Here is a 19,547-nt window from a genome sequence, read left to right on the forward strand (position 1 = left end):
CAGATAGTAAAAATAAAAGTAAGCCTACCGTTATAGGATCGACCGGCAGACACAGAGGTAATTTAACCTTTTATTGATTGTCATACCGATCCGGAACAACAAAAAACAACATAAAATGAAGCTATGTATAATAGTTTGGCCAGCATATCTTAAAATATGCAAACCAACTGCTGTTCGTTATATAAGAAGGTTTCAACTGAATATTATAAGATCCCCGTGCGTAGAACGGGTACACAGCTAGTATATATATATATATGAATTTGAACGGATGGTATTTTTGGCCTCTAGGGACCTCAAAACGAAAAAAAAAATTGGTCCCGGGTCCAGGTCTTACCATGAGTACTACGGTAATAGCTTATTCCCTATATGGGAAATTCGCTAAAATGGGTTTTAAAATATAGTTTTGTTGTATGTCCTTTGAACTTAATGAAATTTACATATAAGATGCTTAAAAATAAATGCAATACAGTATTTAAAAATAATTACTAAATATGATGGGACACCCAACTATTTGGTTCTGTTGCTGTAATTTTAGGTTTATAATGCCAACAAATTAAATACAATCTAGGAATAATTTGTTTTCCTAGTAATGGTAGATACAATACTGACATTTTTTGATTAAATGTTTGTTCAATAAAAATGTAGTTTCAAATTAATTTTACATTTACCTAATGTGCGTAGAATAAAAAGTAACGTCTTTGGAAAAGTAGCTAAAATTGTGGCTGTAGCTACATTTCATTGTAGCTGTAGTTGTAGCTAGCTACTTTTTCGGAACTGTAGCTGTAGCTGTAGCTAAGCTACTTTTTTTGGAAATGTAGCAGTAGTTGTAGCTAGCTACATTTTAAAAGTAGCTTCCCCAACACTGGAATTAATTTTGTTTAATACTTGAACTCCTTCATTCGTCTCAACTAAATGGTTTTACATTCATCTGTGTCATAAATATTTTAAACTGGAATATTGTACAGTGTTGCAATGCTGAAAATTACCCAGCAAGTGGCATTCTACTAAACAAATATAATTTGCCCAAGGCCTTAAATAATTGCGAACTTTACACGTGCTATGGTGTCATTGCGCCTGGTACGAAGCAGTGTGCTTTGTTTAGTAATCTAACAAATATTAATATATATGTGTATAGTATATACATATATATATATATAAATTTTTTAGTTCTGTTCCCTGTTTAGGATTAATATTCCAATGAAAACATTACTGTTTAAAATTGTTTTATTTGCCAATTTCCCATATAGGGAATAAGCTAATACATAGTAGTCATGGTAAGACCTTGACCCGGGACCGATTTACTTTTTCGTTTTGAGGTCCCTAGAGGCCAAAAACACCATCCTTCAAATTCATATATATATGTATATATGTCCGTTAGCATAACTCGAGCAAAAATGATCCGATTTAGATCTAATTTGGTACAAACGTGTAAACCTACATTTATTCGAACGAGTTTGCGAACCAGCATGATCGAACTATGGGAACGGGGGTTATGGGGGATTTTATGGGGTAAAAATAGGTTTTTCCCATTTTTGACCCTACAAACACAAAATTTCACAATTTCTTTCTAAACCATTTAATTTAGTAGTTCCAAAAAAATAATTTAGTATATTGAAGCGTTATTATGTGCCTAATGGTTACAGAGAAAGTTCCTAAAAATGTAAATTTAAAATTTTACTGTTATTCTTATGGATAATAAGTCAACTGTTATAGTTTGCTTGTTTACGAACATATTTTGAAAAAATTTTGAAAATACATTCTTTTCTTATTAAACTACAGTATTAACATTTTATAAACAACAAAAACTTTTCTTACCCTCCCTGTTGCAGCAAACCTAAGTACTTGCTAAACTAATTCTATTTAAATAGGGAATAAATGTTATATTTTTAAGGAGACATTTTAGTGTAAATCCAATCAGGCAAATGGACATTCGTTAAGTCTGCAGGTTAACTGCGGCGGGGGTATTTAACTAGTGTGAATGATTTTGATTAAATTGTAAGACAGCTGAGTTTTATTTTCTTAGTGTTTTTATTTTTGTTACTAAGGAAATAAATTTGATTGTAAACTTACTGAAAGAAAGAAAGTTGATACAAACTTAAGCTTTTATCAATTATCATTATCAATTATCAATTTATTCAACTTAAATTAAAGCATGTAATCAAACTTAAACTTATCCAGATTTCACGACATAGAAGCAGACATGTCGTGAAATCAGATAAGCATCTAGGCAGCCAGTGCAACTCCGAGGAACGAGGATCTGATCTGAAAACCCCCCCACCACCGCTTCATGCTGATGGCGTGACGTCAACCATTACCGCAACGATACGGAGCATTGTCATGAGCCTTGGTGGTGTAGTGGATAGCGTGTCGGGCTGATAATCGAAAGGTGCCGGGTTCGAATCCCGTCGATAGCACTAACTTTTTGTCAACATTTTTTTCATATCAGCAAGTTTGGTTGGTTTGGTTAGGTTATGACAGTTTAATTTTATAATTTAAAAATTATAAAACTGAATTTGAGACATTTATAATTTTATTTTTAGAACAGAACTATTTGGTTGCACTAACTTTTTGTCAACAATTTTTTTCATATCAGCAAGTTTGGTTGGTTTGGTTATGTTATGACAGTTTAATTTTATCATTAAAATTATAAAATTGAATTTGAGACACTCATAATTTTATTTTTAGAACAGAACTATTTTTTCGATTAGTTCCTTCATTCGAGTTTTTCATTATCAGCAAGTTTGGTTAGGTTATGACAGTTTAATTATTTTTAATTTAAATTTAACCTATAAACGATACGTTTTGACAGCGACAGTGATATCAATTTTCCGCGAACAGTTAGGCTATGCTGATGTGCCGGCATGATTCGGAACGGAAGCGTATGACATGGTGCGGTGGTGGGAGGTGATCTGATCCTCGTTCCTCTGAGTTGCACTGGCAGTCTAGACGCTAGTTGAAATCAGTTTTAATATAAATAAAAAATATATATTTTTTTTTAATGTAAATATTTTTTATTTTAAAATATGTAAAATAAATTTTCTTAATAACGTTTTACATGATTTTACAATTTAATTATTAAGTTAGATTTTATTCGTCTTATAAATTATAAAACCCTTAGGTTTAGCAGCTAGTACATGTAGTTCCAGTGTCAGCTACTGGGACAACTGACTGTCAGCTACTGGTACAAGCACTTTTTTCACTGTCAGCCACTGGAACACGTACAAAGGTTGAATTAAGTTTAAAAATGTTATAAAATATATTTAAAAAACCCTTTTTGTATGACAAATTTGAAAACAACACTAAATTTAGAATCACATAAAATCCGTAATATCTCTTTAGTTCCTATTTATTCAAAACCACGGATTATTAAGTGCGTATAGTTTCTTATACTGTCAGCTACTGGTGCGTTTACCTTATGTTTGATTACAACTTTCTAATTCTTATTTCCTTAGTAAACAAAACAAAATGCAAAACACAGCTGTCTACAGACATTGATGTAGCAACAAATGTAGGCCTATATTTCCAATGTGTATAATAAATAAATATAAGTGGGCGGTTAATTCCATTTATTTAAAACAAATAGAAAATAACTAAAAACTGACAATTCATAAAACAAAAACCGAATCAAAACCAACTAATAAAAATTGCAACCGACACAATACTAAAAAATTGTTTCAGTAAAGACAGTGGAAAATAGGTAAAAAGACAAGTTTTATGATAACATTTAATATAATTGATCAATATAAACAGTTGACTTGGCTAATCTAAGAATACATAGCCAAAACCAAAGCATAAGCTTATGCCACACCCTGCATAGTAATTGCTATTATAATACAGTTCTATGTACATTTTTACTATTTTTAGTAATACAAAAATAACATATCACCTTTCAGTGAAATCCACAACTAAAGTCTTTAGATAATCTATGAGGCACAATAAGATAGTTTACATATGGATTAACACAAGATTAAAATTGAGCAAACAAAACACAAACATACAGGGAACATAAAACTCTTAAAACATTATGATCAGAGGTACATTTTAATTCAATTGTTATATAAAAAGTGTTAAATATTTATATTTTGAAACATAATAAACTTAATTTTAATTTGTTCAGTAATAATTTTGAAACCTATAAATACTGAGCTAGTGTTTTGGAACCAACATTTTATAGTAGACAAAAGTTCAATATAATTTTCATGTGTTATGGGCTTATTTTAAAGAAGTCCAGATTGGAAATTTGTGCTGCCTCAGAGTCATACCCGAAAAACTGATATAAAAAATATAGAAATCTATTTAGCTTATTACATTGTAATATAGATTTATAAAAAAAATTGTTCTTTTCAAACTCAACCAATTAAAAATAATGAATTATCTAAAGTGATGATGATTCTGAAGTTGATGATTAGTTTCTAATTAAAACATATGAATTTAAAATAAAAACATGTGATTTATCACAAATATTTGGCAATCTAATTGCATCCATCGCCTAGTTATACCATTGACTATTGGATACTGAAGTTGTATTAAATAGTCAAAGGTTATACTAAGCTTCTCAAATTGCTCCAATCTAAATTAATTTTGGCAAATCAAACATCCTCAAAAACAAGGATGTTCAAAAAAGGTGGGGATTAATTTACATAGTGATTTCTTGGATAAAAATAAAGAGAAAATCAAGAATAACATTTTTCCCAAAACTATTTGTTAACCAGATATATGCCATTTTGTATTTTTTACATACAGTAAACATTTATTTTTAGATTTTTTTACCGATCTTTATGAAACTTGGTATGTATGTTATACATAACTAACAGACTTTTAATGTTCTGGAAAAATTACTTTTTTTTGCATGCAACCTGTTATCTGTTGACTGTCAAGTTACAAAAACTGTCAAGTTACCGGGTGTCAAGTTAGTGAGTTTTTACTGTACCATGTTTCATAAAGATCGGTTAAAAAATCTATTCATGTAAAAAATATCAAATGTTTTGACCCAAGGAATATCTAAGAAAATTATGTCCCCTCATTTTTTGAACACCCTGTATGGTAAAAAGATAAAATTTTAAAATAAACTATACAAGTTCCAATTAAACTCATAGTTATCAAACCATTCTAACACTTAGATCTATAGAGATGTTTAGAAATAACAAAACTTTAACACAACAGGAAATTGAACAGCTACAACAGCAGAATAAATTACAACCTTAACGATAAAGGCCACAGTTTGCTTACATATTTCTATATTATATATAGAGAATATTTCTAAAAAGAGATTGTTCTATCTAATACTAATGGACGAAAAAGGCTTATTTGGATAAGTAACAAAAATAAATAGCGTACAATAAATAAACGGATAAAGAGCTATGGTCACAGTTGTAACTCTCGGAACACGTGTCTGCAGAAGAGAACAGACTGGGAGGGGGGGACATCACAACGTTGGAACAGCTTGGAGTCACAACAAGTCTCTACAGTCTCGTACGCCATAACATACTCACGATCAAAGGCACCTGTGATAACATTCATAAGTTAATGTAAATCATGTCCACAAACACATGCCTGCAGAAGAAAACAGACTGGGAGAGGGGGATGTCTCAAGGTAGGGAATAGCTTGGAGTCACAAGTCTCGTACAACATAACTCAGAACCAAAGGCACTTGTTACATTTCTGAAATTCTTTTTATAGTAAATTTTGCAATCTGTTCTTTACTCTTTGGTTGCAATACCAGAGGGATCAAGACATAATATAACTTACAAATAGATTGATCTATTTAGTTAAGATGAAAATAGAATTGAATAAGAAGATAAATAAGAAGATTAAATAAGAAGATAAATAAACAGTATCAGCAATCTGACACTTACTTTCTCTCATGAGCTTGTCAACAATGCATATTATGGGCAAGTGGTGTTATAGTCTGGTCACAAAATGTAGAGGGTTTGACGGGAAGTTCCCCCACTACTTTTTTTCTTAATTTATAATACGTATCAGCTGATGGATGTTTTGAGAGACCCAAGCTGTTGGGTTTTTGTTTACAAGGTAGGATCAATATTTTTGCAGCATTTGCAGCATTGCGGGTTGTACCATTATGTTGAGTATTAAAAGGAAAATAACATACTAAATTTAATCTATCAACATAATTTGCATCGGTAGGCCATAGTACACACTGAAAACAAATTATTTTATCACCTGAGGGACTTTGCAAACTGTAAAGAAAAGAAGTTGGAAAAAATGTTGCTTTCTAGGCTTTTGCACCTTTCACTGGTTTATTTACAAGATTTGAAAAATGTATAATTTATCTAATTTTAATTATGGGCTCACTGGACTATGACTGAACTCTTTCTAAGGGAAGCTAAGTGCTATCTCTTTATTCTGAAAATTATAATCCTTGCCTATATCCGTTCCTTAAACAAAACAAAATCTACAAATAAGTAGGTTCAACCTTTGCTACAATAGACTAGTGTAATGCAGTACGTACTTTGGTCAATATTCTCCCTGCCCAGCACATTGAACGCCAGGTAGAGGATGTCCCTGTACAGAGAGTGGCGTCCCTTTAGCTTCTGCCGCTCGGTTGCTAGTCGCTTGAGTGGATCCACAAGGTCGTTGCATCTCACGGAACTGATAATCTGCTCCATTACACTGAAACCACCAAGTGAGATTTGTCAACTGATGAAAAGACTCTTCCATTAATTCACAGCATTATTTTTTAGGCTGTTTAGCAAATTTCCCATATTGTATAGGGAATAGGTCTCGTGGTAAGACCTGGACTTGATTTACTTTGTTGCTTTGATGTCCTCAGAGCCCAAAAACACTGTCTGTTGTCTGTTCAAATTCAAATATATATATACTGAGTAATAAATTATTCGAATTAGATCAAATTTGGTACAACGTATAAACCTACGTCTATTCAAACGATACAGAAGTACTACTATCATACCATAGGTAACTGCAGTTGAAGAAGATTCTTCTTTTATCGCTGTGTAAACAGTATATAACTAACCGTGATTTTACTCCATCAGATGTTTAAATTCAAAAAGAAGATAAAATGCTACTACAATGCTAACCAAACCGACAGATTTAAAATTTTAGCACCAGATTATGCCACACTATTGGACAGATCTAACTTAGTGGGATTATAAGAAATAGCTCTACTAAAACCATCAAACATTTGTATTAATGTAGTGGGGATTCCTTGAAACCTATCAGGTATAAGAATATATTTCACAATATTAAATTTGGCAACTATAATCAACATTGATCTTGACAATTTGCTCATGCTATGTACCTGCGTGAGATGGTAGTTCTGTCAGTGATGAGCGCGCTCACTAGTGAACTTTGCTGGTTGTCCTGGCTCCACAATACGTACATCGGCTGTCCTATCTGGAGCAAACAACACAAACACACTGTAGCGACCAAGTTGTGAGCTCATTTATATCTCATGTTTGATTGAAAAATATGTTCTAATAGCAATTAAGTTTTCAGTTATTTTCTTCGGTTATTTTTTGAATCAGTTTTGATTCGGTTATTTTCAGTTTTCAGTATGTTTTCAGTTTTTATTGTTCTCTTTCAGAAATGCAAAAAGGTGAACACGAGGTATTGGGAAAAGAATTTGGACACAGTCATACGGCAGATGGGCAACATTTTCACAGTTTTGGTTTAACAAAATATAGATGCTAATAGCTAAACAACACTTCATGAAACTTTTAGTTGTGTTTTAGCAGGAAATTTAACTTTGGTCATATTTTTCGCTTAAAACTGGGTGGTTCACAAATCCAAACTAAAACTACACTGAATCAGTAACTACTCCTATCAATATAGATTAATCCTGAAATCTTATGCTAACAATGTATTTGAAGCAAAGTTGCTGTGCAACAGTGGTTTAATTTATGTCTTCTTACATCTTCTTCTTATGTATTCTTATATAAAAAAATAATTTGAAAACCTATCAAAATGTGTGTTGACAAGGCTGATTCTTTTGTTGTTGATTAAGTGGAAATATGACAGGTCAAAATTAGGGATCCGCGGGTACACAATATTTTCAAGCCGGGATGGGCCAAAAGTTGGTCAAGGGATTTTTTGGGGCCGGAACATTTTTTTGGACCAAACTGAGTTTGGTTTGGGCTGAGCTTTTATTTTTTCGATTGCAGAAACTATGTGTAAAGATTTGTGATTGAAAATTTATGATATGCCACAACTGCAAGTGAAATTAATGGCTTTGCCGCGATCGTGGGAGACGATGATAATGACAGAATATGTTTGCAATTATGACTGCAGAGGATATTCCCAATTTTGCCAGGACTGCAAAAGATTTTCTCAATTTTACTGTCATAGCAAAAATTGTTCACAATTTCAAGATGAATGCAGAAGATGATCTAGATTTTGCTGAGACCACGAAAGATGTTTGCAATTTCACCATTACCTCAGGAGATGTTCTGGATTTTGTATTGACCAAGGGGGTTCAAAATTTTGACAAGACCGCTGAAGATGTTATCGAGTATGCTGTGACCATGGAAGATGTTCTCGATTTTGTCGTGACTGTGGAAGACGTTCACGCTTCAGATTTAACTGCTGAAGATGATTAAAATTTGGTCATGACAGCAGTAATGTTCTCGATTTTGCCAAGACCGCACAAGACGTTAACAATTTCACCGCAATATGGGGCAGATAGTGTACAATTTTTGCCCCAGACCCCTAGTCGAAATATTTTTCAAAATTAATCTTAGAATAAAAGTGTTTGTACAACTATTTGACGTCAAGTTTACCTCGTCATACAGTCGAGGATTGTCCCAGAGGGTTTTGACTGTGACGTTACTGTGGTCAGCTGATACCCAGGACTGGTGCAACTGAGACTCTTGTCTCTGCTGCAATACAGACGCTGCGTGTAGACACAGAGCACGTAGATGTGACTCCACACCTAGCCTCTCAAACACCCACACCTACAATGTTGCACATTCACATTACTGTGGTCAGCTGAGACCCAGGACTGGTGCAACTGAGACTCTTGTCTCTGCTGCAATACAGACGCTGCGTGTAGACACAGAGCACGTAGATGTGACTCCACACCTAGCCTCTCAAACACCCACACCTACAATGTTGCACATTCACATTACTGTGGTCAGCTGATACCCAGGACTGGTGCAACTGAGACTCTTGTCTCTGCTGCAATACAGACGCTGCGTGTAGACACAGAGCACGTAGATGTGACTCCACACCTAGCCTCTCAAACACCCACACCTACAATGTTGCACATTCACATTACTGTGGTCAGCTGAGACAGGACTGCTGTCACATACTAGCAGTACCACAAGAATGGAGAGGCAATGGATTCCCAAGTGATAAGAAAATTAGAGCAGAGCAGTCTACTTCAGTTATGATTTTTTTGTATCTACTTATTGTTAGTGTGAAATTTGGGCTAATTTTTTTTTACAATGCCTAAGTTGGATTACTTTTGTCTTCATTTATGTACAAGAATTTTCATAATACAGACCTTAGGTTTTTGCAAATTTGTAAAATTTTACTAAATGCTCATATAAGGGCATTGGAAAGGGAAGGATCACAGCAATATTTAAAATTGTGGGAAAGCTTGTTAGAAAATTTATGGATGCTCTCCCTGTCCCAATTTTAAAGTTAAGTGTTGCATTGCTGGTTTATTTAACCTCTTTATTTGTGACACTGGTCAGCATCAGGTGGCAAAGACCGAGTACAGGCAGAATCATCACTGCATTGTAGCGGACCTCAATTGAGTACCTTCCTTTATTACCTAAAAGGTAGCTTCCCTGACATGCCTCAGGTTTGCAAAACAAATCCTATTTGTTTGTGTCACTATTATTCACAACCATTTTGTGCTCAGATATACAGCAAGATTTTACCATGTTCCAATATATGATGGGATGCTCGTCCACGAACTTTGGCTGAGTAAGACAGACGTCGCCCTCTGTGTGCAGTATTGACTCCAGCTCTTTTCTCAACACCAGAGGGTTCAGGTAAGGCACTGTGATTGGCTCCACTGCCACGGGCTCTCCTACAACAAGACATCCCATCTATGTAAACCAGAACAAAGTTGAGTGAACCAATCACAAATTAAGACGGTTCAATGCGGCTGCGTGATGGCCGGCCGCGGCCGGTGGCGCAATCATCTATGCACTTCGTGGAGTGCGCGAAAATATTTAACCCTTTGAGTGCCAACGTCCGGGGAACCGGACGTTTTTAAAACGAGCCAAAAGTGCCGACGTCCGGCCGACCGGACGTTTTTAGAACGAGCCAAAAGTGCCAACGTCCGGCTGACCGGACGTTTCGTAATGATCGAACAGTTGTCATAACAACCGAATGGATACTCGGATTCTTTTAACCCATATATTAACATTGAGTCGAAAGTTACTAGATGCGATACATCGATTTTCGTTGGTCGAAATATCGAAAATTCGATTTTTACGAAATTTTAACCTAAAAATCGCCAGATCGCGCTCGGCATTTTTAGCGCGACCTTTGGGAAAAATCATCGGCATTTTTTGAGCGTTATGTTTATTTCTCGCCTGGCACTCTAAGGGTTAAATTTTGTTTCATCCAAATGAGAGGCATATACTGCGTCCCAGTCGTTGTGGACGTAGTTTATAAGAACCCAACAGATAGCAGCACTAAACAATACTGCTAGCCAGCTCTCAGTATTGTCAAATGGAGGCAAAAGGCAGGGGTGAATTAACCAGATACACCATAAAAAATACCGCAAAAAAGCAATCAAGCACAATTTTGAGGTTAGGTTCCTTCCCAATGGTACAGTACATTCATCAACGTTGTTCTATTAAATGTCATTAGATTCAAGCCAAAATCCCACACTACAGTAAATTTACAACCGTCCCTACCACCAATAAAATAGTTGGATCAGAAGACAAATTTTACCTGATTGAAGTATAACACTAGGACAATAAGCGAAACAAAGTCTCTTGGCAGTGGCTAACCTTGCACTGAAACAATAGTTTTTAAACGGCACTTGACGAGTATACTCGTCGCACGCCACTGGAAAGCGCTTGCGGTGACGAGATTACTCGTCATAGGATAGGCAGTGAATGTGTTAAGCTATAGTATAAAATTATATTTTCTCCATTAGTTTTTGCTACTGTGATAGTTGTGCTATAAAAGATCATAGCCTATGGCTTACAATAAGTGATTTCACCGTTTTTGGCACCATTGAAAAGTTAGCATTCGATAGAAAACATCAACGCAATCATTTGGTGGCTCAATCAACTTCCTAACTCTTCTTAATTACTAATACTGGCTTTAACTCTAGTTCTGCATTTAGTCAAAGGTCCGCTTATTCAAATCCCAAGAAGTATTCAAATTGAGAATTTAATCAGCTGAATTTTTATGATTGGATCTTGAAACCTACAATGAGTCACACCTAAGTATAAAACAGACAAATATAAGGTACATACCTTACGTCAAAAGTTCAAATGTCACATTTAAACTGTTGACGTAAAGATACCTTATATTTGTCAAATTAAACAGTTCAGGAGCTACATCATGAATTCATGAATTCACATCATGAGAAATTTGACCATTACGTTGTAAGCACAGAATAAACGATGATCAAGAATATCTCTTGGTCAAGGAATACTAAACAAGAGTGAAAGTAAAAAATATACTTTACAAACCTGTAACGGACTTGTCAAGACTTTCAACGCTGGTTTTGCACACCATGATTGAACAGTTTCTATAGTCGAGCCCAGTGACGTTGAGGAACGGAACTGTCTCCTTATCACAAAAAACACACCTACACAACAAAGAGTGCATTTAGTATACATTTATGCAACTGGTGATTTTTGATATGGTAAGGAATATTATAGTTACTGTTAGATATCCATTTTCGTTTAGTAATATTTTATTTCATTTGAACGCACATGTTCCATTGTCCTGAGTTTCAGTAGCCTGTTCCTGGATGATAAGAAAGGAATTTCCGGACCTTTGTAATTTTCCATCGTACGATGTCTGGCCGTGGCACAGTCTGCTACTACTCTTCTCGACAATAAGTCACTCTTTTCATGCAGCAATGCGCTCACCGCTATACCGTTCTATAACTTTATATATTTAACTAGCTGTACCCGCGGGCTTTGCCCCGTTTAACTTCACAAGTGAGCTCGTTCGCATGGCTCAATCACGTCCTGGTTGAAGTTCGTTCGCTACGCTCACTCACCTTTAGGTTAGCTCGTTCGCTACGCTAACTCGCTTCCAGGTTGAAGTTCGTTCGCTACGCTCACTCACCTTTTGGTTGCAAATTGGCTGTAGTCATAAATTTTAAAAAAAATAATAGTGCTGCACCCTGTTGGTAATCCTTGTAACTTTAATGCTATTGAACATCATAGAACAGAACCAACTTGTTTAATTGAAACACCTGTTAAGAAATTCCTTTTAAATATGAAAAATCATAAGGTTAACATGGGAAACTTCAGAGCCACTGGGGTGGAGCCCGAAAGCCCGATCAGAATAAAAACTACTTAGTTTTCCTATTTAATGCCTAAAGAATCGGTGTACTGAATTTCAGCCTCCTAGGTAAATGGGAAGTGGGAGAATTAGTGATGAGTGAGTGAGTGAGTCAGTCACTGAGGGCTTTGCCTTTTATATATTTAGATTTCAAACAAAATTCAACCCTCATCATTAGGCCATAAAAGATCATTTTGTTTTGTTTTACATTATTTGAAGTGATTTGAAGTTTCTTTTCATGCTACATAAACTATTTCTAAAGACATTAAAAAGTGTGCAATGCAATCCCGAACAGGACAACATGACGCTACCAGCAGGTGGGGTACCCCAGCCATGAACACCTTTCATCATGCACAAATGGTGGAAATCTATCATATTTATAATAGAAGCAGAACTTAGTCATTACAGAATTGAACTATTAAACCTAATTTAATAAAAACAATCTTTTGAAAATAATCTTATTACTTCTGGGTAGGCCTAAGAAACACTACATTTATTCTAGCACAGTTACGATGAATTTAAGCTTCAGCTTACTTAGTGTTAAGGTTGGAATCGTCTGGTGACCAGCCAGCCATGATCTCCTCGTCGTACAGCACAGAGCCGCAATTATGACACTTGCAGCATGTAGTCATGGAGATGTCCAGCGCTAGAGGCAGTTCAGGGTCCCGGGCCAGTCTGGGGTACAGCTTCTCATTCAGCAGATACAACTGGGACCACCAGCTGTTGTTGGTCTCTCCTGCAACAACACAGTTTGATATATAAACCACCGATATAACTGACGATCCCCGTGAAAAGGCCTAATGCTAATTGAATACACATCTTATGGCTTCTTCCGTTCCCTAAGGATTGATGGATAAATTAAGTAAAATTCTTCAGTAGAATGTACTTGTGTTTAATTAATCTTAGAACAAAATTGACGATGAAAATTCCTCCTTTCACAAAGCTGGGTACTAGACGCTTAGCTACAGTACAATTAAGACTATGGAATTTACCGGCGCCATCAAAGGGCAATTAATTATCAGTTATCAATTCTTTGAGACAGAGACGCACACTAAGGTGCATATTTTAAGCTGAATAAGATTGCAAGGAATATTTATAATGGAATGAGAAGCCTTGAGTAGGTTTGTTGCTGACTAAGAGCCGCTATTTTATTAGTCAAGAACATTTATTAAAAGTCCAATAATCAAGGACAGCTGGGCCTAGTTTCGAACCATCAAAAAACTACTAACCTTTCTCCTAATCGAAATGGTAAACTTTTGACCACCAGGTGAGCACGATAACCACTCACCTCATCAACTAAGCGAGTCAGTTCGACACTTTCCACGTCAGCTACATGACCAATTGTCTACCATTGCCTGTTCTAATCTCCAGAAGTTACATCCAACCACCTTAATGTGAATGTGATTGAGCAAAGTACTAGCGAGGAAGGTTAATTCAATCCATCCCAAAGACAGGTCAAGTTACTTTAGGTCATCTAAAGTTATTTTCTAATAAGTGTTTTGCAACATTTGACCTTTCTGGTTTATTATTTCATGCCCTCCTATGTAAAAATTATTGACATTTCCACAATTGTTACAGGAAGCTGTTTTGGTTTTGGAAAGACTCTCAAATTGATCAATATTTTCGATAAGACTGAATAAAGAGTATTTTTGAGTTTTCAGCTGATACGAGACTTGACATACCGAGTGGCTGCAGGTTGGATACACTGCCTTTGCGGCTCCCGTCACCAAACAGATCCAGCAAGTTGTAACTCCAGGAGTCCAAGTGTTGTGTCACAGTCTCCGAAGATATCTTGCGACGAGGCAGCTGCTCATCCTCTCCTTCATCAGTGTCCACACTCAGTCTGCGACACAACCAAACAATGTCAGCTTGACTTTTGATTTCACACGTGAAATACACAAAGATATCAAGAGTAATCTTAAGGAACCGGTACTCATTTCAGAGGCAATGCGTCTTATATTTTAATTTTAAACAAAATTTGAATTGAACGTTGTTTTGACAAGTTAGCGAGAGAATATACAAAACACAGCACAAAACTGGATACTTTTAAGATTCTTATTTCCGCAAATATTGAATAATTGCTTGTTAAAAGTTGTTTTAAAGTCAACAACCATAAGTTTGCAATGCTACTGGTTAGCAAATGTTAAGCTACTGGCCAATACTAAGAAGATATTTTTAAAAACAAACAAACTCTGTCAAATTTTTAGGAGACAACTCACAAGCTACTGGTCTTGACAGGAGTGCTGTTGGCAGATATGGCCTCCTTGATTTCATCAAACTTCTTGGCCATACTGTTAGCTGCGGTCTTGAGGCTGTGGAGACCTCCGAGCAGCAACTCATTGGACTTCTTACTGGTCAAGTGGCTCGGACTGCAGCACAACGTCTTACTTAGAATATGTGACAGAATCACGCAAGTTTCCCATTATTTGAATATGGTCGATTACATTGTGTGTACCAAATTGAAAAACATTTTTTATGTGATTAATTAACAATTGACTTTATTATGTTGATTGTTTTTCTATGACAGTCTCGAGTGTTGTTTTTCTATGTGTTATCGAGTCACCCAACATTTGTGAGGATTGGTGAAATCTTATCAACTTCGTAATAATCTCTCACAATTACAGCAATATCCAAGATCATCCCCTGATCTAGCCAACATCGTCATTTCCCACGATTGTGATTTTCTTACCTGACGTGAGGATGTGGAAAGAGAAGCAATGGAATGCCATAAATAAACGGGAGCTCTGGCTCAGGCTGATTATAAATAGAATGATTGAAAAAATAAAATAAAACTCCAAATGTTACTTAACCTGAATAGTAATAATTTTATTTGTTTATTTTAAACTTAAAATTACAAACTACAATAGTGGCAAAATCTATTATTTGAGTCACAAGTTCTTCACCAGAATTGATTTAAAATTTGCTTATAAATTAGGAACAGCCAAAATATTTGACAGTATGACTCGTCCCCAAGGAAAATTACCCGACTGTACTTTTAAAATTACCGCTTTCAATTCTTAAATTATAATCATAAATACACCTATATGTCTGCAAGTTAATCTGAAGTACTGGTGGTCTCATTATTGAGCAGAATTAATTTCGTTCAGACATTGGTATAAACTTTAAAAAAGAGATACTGACAAATTATTAATTTTTATTGAATAAATGAAACTTTTATTCATAACAAAAACTTAAACTCACAAAATCTGTTAAATAAAAAATTTTACGCCTCATTTTTTTGCCGCACTGCAATATTCCAACCAAACAAAAAACAGTATGCTTTTATTAGACAGGTAGTATGTGTATGCTTGGAAATAAGTTGGCAACACTTAAAGATACTATGACTACAATCAGCTGGTGCAGCGATTCACAGCCTTTTGAATTTTTATACTACGACTTAACCTGTTGTTTTGTGTTAACATTCTATTTTCGTTCAACGCTTGGATTTGACCTAAAATGTGATGTTAAGTATTTGCTTTAGAGTAACTGTAGGAAAATTATGTGTAACACGAGCGCCAAGTGCCTTTGCTGCAATCGAGAAACTTTCCACACTTGTGCATAAACAAACTTAGCTGCGGCTTGTGCGTAAACATTTCTCTCATGTGCAGCAAAGTGCCACTTAGCGCACTAGTTACACAAATATTTTGTTTGATCCTGTGGGGTTATGTTTATTTTAAAATCAAGTTTTTAAATAGTGTGACTCTACTGTACTTATAATTAAATTAGCGGTCTTTTGGACACGGAACAAGACATCCCATTCGTATTAACCAGCTGTAGCCAACTTGTTTTAAAAATAGAACATAATTGAATGTGCCACTCACACATGCTTCTGCCTGAATTATATTTTCTCTTGAGTTATTGGTAGGCCTACTATGATATTTGATGTGACATAAAAGATATAATTTCAATAAGTTATCCACTTAAAGTCAAAGAATCAACTTACTGACCAAATCGCTCCATGGAGACAATATTTCAACGAGGATCGAAGGAAATGAAACATTTAAAACTCACCTACATACAAAACACAAAATGATACTCGTGTGAAAGCGTTAGTCACAAACATGGCGAGTAGAAGTAAGCGATTGCTTGCGTGACACAGGCCGCAGAACTTACCTGAAGTTTGTGATTGCGTCCTCGATAATCTGCGTGTTGAGTCGCAGCTCCGCAGCTTTGTTCCGCAAACTGAATCTTGAGGGGGAATAGCGGCTACGACACATACACACAGGCTAAGCTGCTATCCAATACATGCTACATGCTACCCACAACTCTCTCACAAACATTTGCTACTAAAACCGTAGACAGTGATAGTGATAATGGGATGAACAGGAAAAGATTCTTTTTTGTCGGTTTGTTTTGCAAGCTGAACTAACAATTAAGTTTTTATCTAAATCTACGTGGTTTGCAAGAATTTTATAAGACTGTAAACACATTCTGAAATACTTATTTCAAATGCAACCACAAATTAATTACCTTAGTTATTTAGGACTGTCATTGTTCGTCTTCTTTTCCTATCTGTGTGTTAAAATGGTAGTTTATGGAAAACAGCAAACGTCTAATGAATGGCTGCTAATTAAATGAGTTTTTGTTGGATGGAGAGGAGGCTGATAATTTTTTGAGAGTTCTTATACTCTAAATTTGTCCGGTCAAATGGCTAAACTCTATTAATAAAAAAATTAAAATATCTTTAAACTCTTGAAATGATGGGTTTGTGACAGAGTTGTGCTTAATTCTAAGCACTAAAGTACACACGGACATATCTAGTGCTAATATGGAATGGTGCAGACAACCTGGTGAGAAGGTCAGGCTTTTGCATCAAAACTTTAGGATTGGGACATCAATAAGAAACAATTATTTTTTTATAATTAATACAAAAAACACCAAGATTAATATTAATAGGATACTTTAAGATATCCGTAAGCTACTAAAAAATCCATTAAGGATGTCTCGATTGGGCAATTCTCTTGTGAATTGTATGGTGTAAGTTAAAGTCAACAGTAATATAATCAACAATCATATTTACTAAATCAATATCTATCTATCTATATATTAATAGGCAAGCATGTTTCTTTAAAACCTTTTTTCTCAGCCCATGTACATCGCAGGGAAAATCTACACATATTGTTAGGAAGATATTTTCCTGTAGATGTGTAGAATCCCTTTATAAATTAAAATAGGCTAAAAAATAAGCAAAACATTAATTTTAAATTTTAAAAAATGATTGTCATGCTGGTGACAAAAAATGAAATTTTAACAGAAAATCAAAACAAATGGAAGAAATTCTAATCACATGTTTTATTTACAGTGTGGGGTGAAAATAGATAAGTTTGTACATTACATATTTTTGGTTGAGTTTTCCACCACTAGACGACCTCTAGTATTAATTATTTAACAAAAGCAAAGTGAAATGGTGTATATACAGTAAGGAATTAAAGTACAAACAGTGACCAATATGAACGAAAAAAATATGAAGTTACGAAAAAATTAATCAATTAACCAAAATCATAAGAGATCTAAATTTAAAAAAATATAAGACATAATGATTCAGAATAGCTTTAAACATTCTAAATCCTAGAGAGAAATATTTATCTTAAAAGTGAAACTGTTTTGATACTAATTTAATTTAATTCACACTTAACTATAACCACTCCTTTCTTAGACGACAATATCAATTTTTAATGCATTACCTTGTCATCACAATTTTTTTGGGTTAGGATGGATTTTAAGTAGGCTATATGCCACGTCACATGACGAAATCAAATGAAATTTAGTTTTTTGATACCAAATGTTATCATCCTCTATTTTTCCCTTTATGCTGGCAATTATTTTTATTGGTGGCAATTAAACACATAAAGCTCATTGCCATTAGGATTGTTAATTCAAAATCCATCAGAAGAAAAGTACGCACACATCCTAGCACATTCTACAATTATTATTGTTACAAATAATTTCAAAACTTGTTATCATGTTTTTATAAGTTGTGAAAAATGCAAAAACCTGGCTTGGAAAGCATCAGTGAACACTAAGGGGTCAGGAACGAGGGGTGTAATATACTCACGCGAAGGGTAGTTTGAACGTTGACCCGAGAGCACTAAGAGGACTTTGCGTAGGGTTATCGTCTATGGGCATGGTCGATGACCTCTGCATACTCTTCCTTCCGTTACCTACAAGAACACTTAGTCATAACATAATCATAAAGAACAAGCTAAAATGTTAAAATTAACAGTTTAGCTTTTGATTACAAAAAAATATAACGAGTTTCCTGTAGTTTTTCAAAAGGACATAGTGTCAAATTCTCAATTGGAGAACTCTTGAAGAATACTTTGATCAAAAAGAAAAGTGTTCAAAAAGATCAACACAGTAGTTAAATTATGTAATGGCATAGTGTATAGTTAAAAAACAGGCAAAACATTCATCATGTTCAGTTAAGAAAACTGTGTATACTCTTAGAGCTCTACAATATTTTTTTTTATTTTAAAACTACATAAAAAAAATACATTCTCAGATTATCACTTAATTAAGAGAAACTTTACAGTGATCTGATTTATACAAAACACTACTTTTTTCAATTTTGCCATCCAGTTTCATCATAGGAATAATTTTGTTGACATTCTCTTCGAATTGATGTAAAAAAGAATGGTAAGTAAATAATAACCTCTAGGCCGAGATTCAGTGTTGCGACTATCCTCATCATCGCTCTCCTCATCCCCTTGGTCGTGGAACGTAGCGCTGCGTTTTACCCCTCCCCACTCCGTCTTGCGGCGATCAAACAACACCTACAAAAATATGAGTGAAAGTCCATTGACAACCTATAAAGCATCATGTCAATTGATTATGACTACAAATAAAATTCATATAGATGTTCTTTGGTCCAGGATCACTTCTTGAATATTAAAATGGTATAAGATTACCTGTTTCCGTCTGTGATCAAAGAACATCAATATGAATTTTATACCTATACCAGTTTCAACAACCGGTTTCAAGGTTATAACCTCATCATCAGGCTCTTGTTGTCACTCTTGCGAGATCGTCGAGTTTTACAAACACACAAAAACACTAACATTTAAATAAATGAACACAAGACA

The 19,547-nt window shown here is 34.9% G+C and overlaps 1 protein-coding gene across 1 annotated transcript in view; it reads right to left on the reverse strand.

The window, feature by feature from the left end:
- Positions 1-3,716: 3,716 nt before the first annotated feature.
- Positions 3,717-19,547, reverse strand: part of LOC129002479 (DENN domain-containing protein Crag) — a 50,113-nt gene continuing 34,282 nt past the window's right edge. The window contains exons 22-33 of the mRNA XM_054430314.1: positions 19,118-19,238; positions 18,521-18,626; positions 16,579-16,671; positions 14,685-14,834; positions 14,148-14,308; positions 13,000-13,201; positions 11,640-11,758; positions 9,861-10,012; positions 8,754-8,927; positions 7,277-7,371; positions 6,470-6,630; positions 3,717-5,504 (exon numbers count right to left, since the gene is read on the reverse strand). Coding sequence (XP_054286289.1) covers positions 5,365-5,504; positions 6,470-6,630; positions 7,277-7,371; positions 8,754-8,927; positions 9,861-10,012; positions 11,640-11,758; positions 13,000-13,201; positions 14,148-14,308; positions 14,685-14,834; positions 16,579-16,671; positions 18,521-18,626; positions 19,118-19,238 — 1,674 coding nt within the window. The 3' untranslated portion in view covers positions 3,717-5,364. The remainder of the gene's footprint in view (positions 5,505-6,469; positions 6,631-7,276; positions 7,372-8,753; positions 8,928-9,860; positions 10,013-11,639; positions 11,759-12,999; positions 13,202-14,147; positions 14,309-14,684; positions 14,835-16,578; positions 16,672-18,520; positions 18,627-19,117; positions 19,239-19,547) is intronic.

The sequence above is a fragment of the Macrosteles quadrilineatus genome, unplaced genomic scaffold (assembly GCF_028750875.1).
Source record: "Macrosteles quadrilineatus isolate MER2022 unplaced genomic scaffold, UCM_ALF_1.0 Scaffold_9__3_contigs__length_116548681, whole genome shotgun sequence".
Classification (NCBI taxonomy): Eukaryota; Metazoa; Arthropoda; class Insecta; order Hemiptera; family Cicadellidae; genus Macrosteles; species Macrosteles quadrilineatus.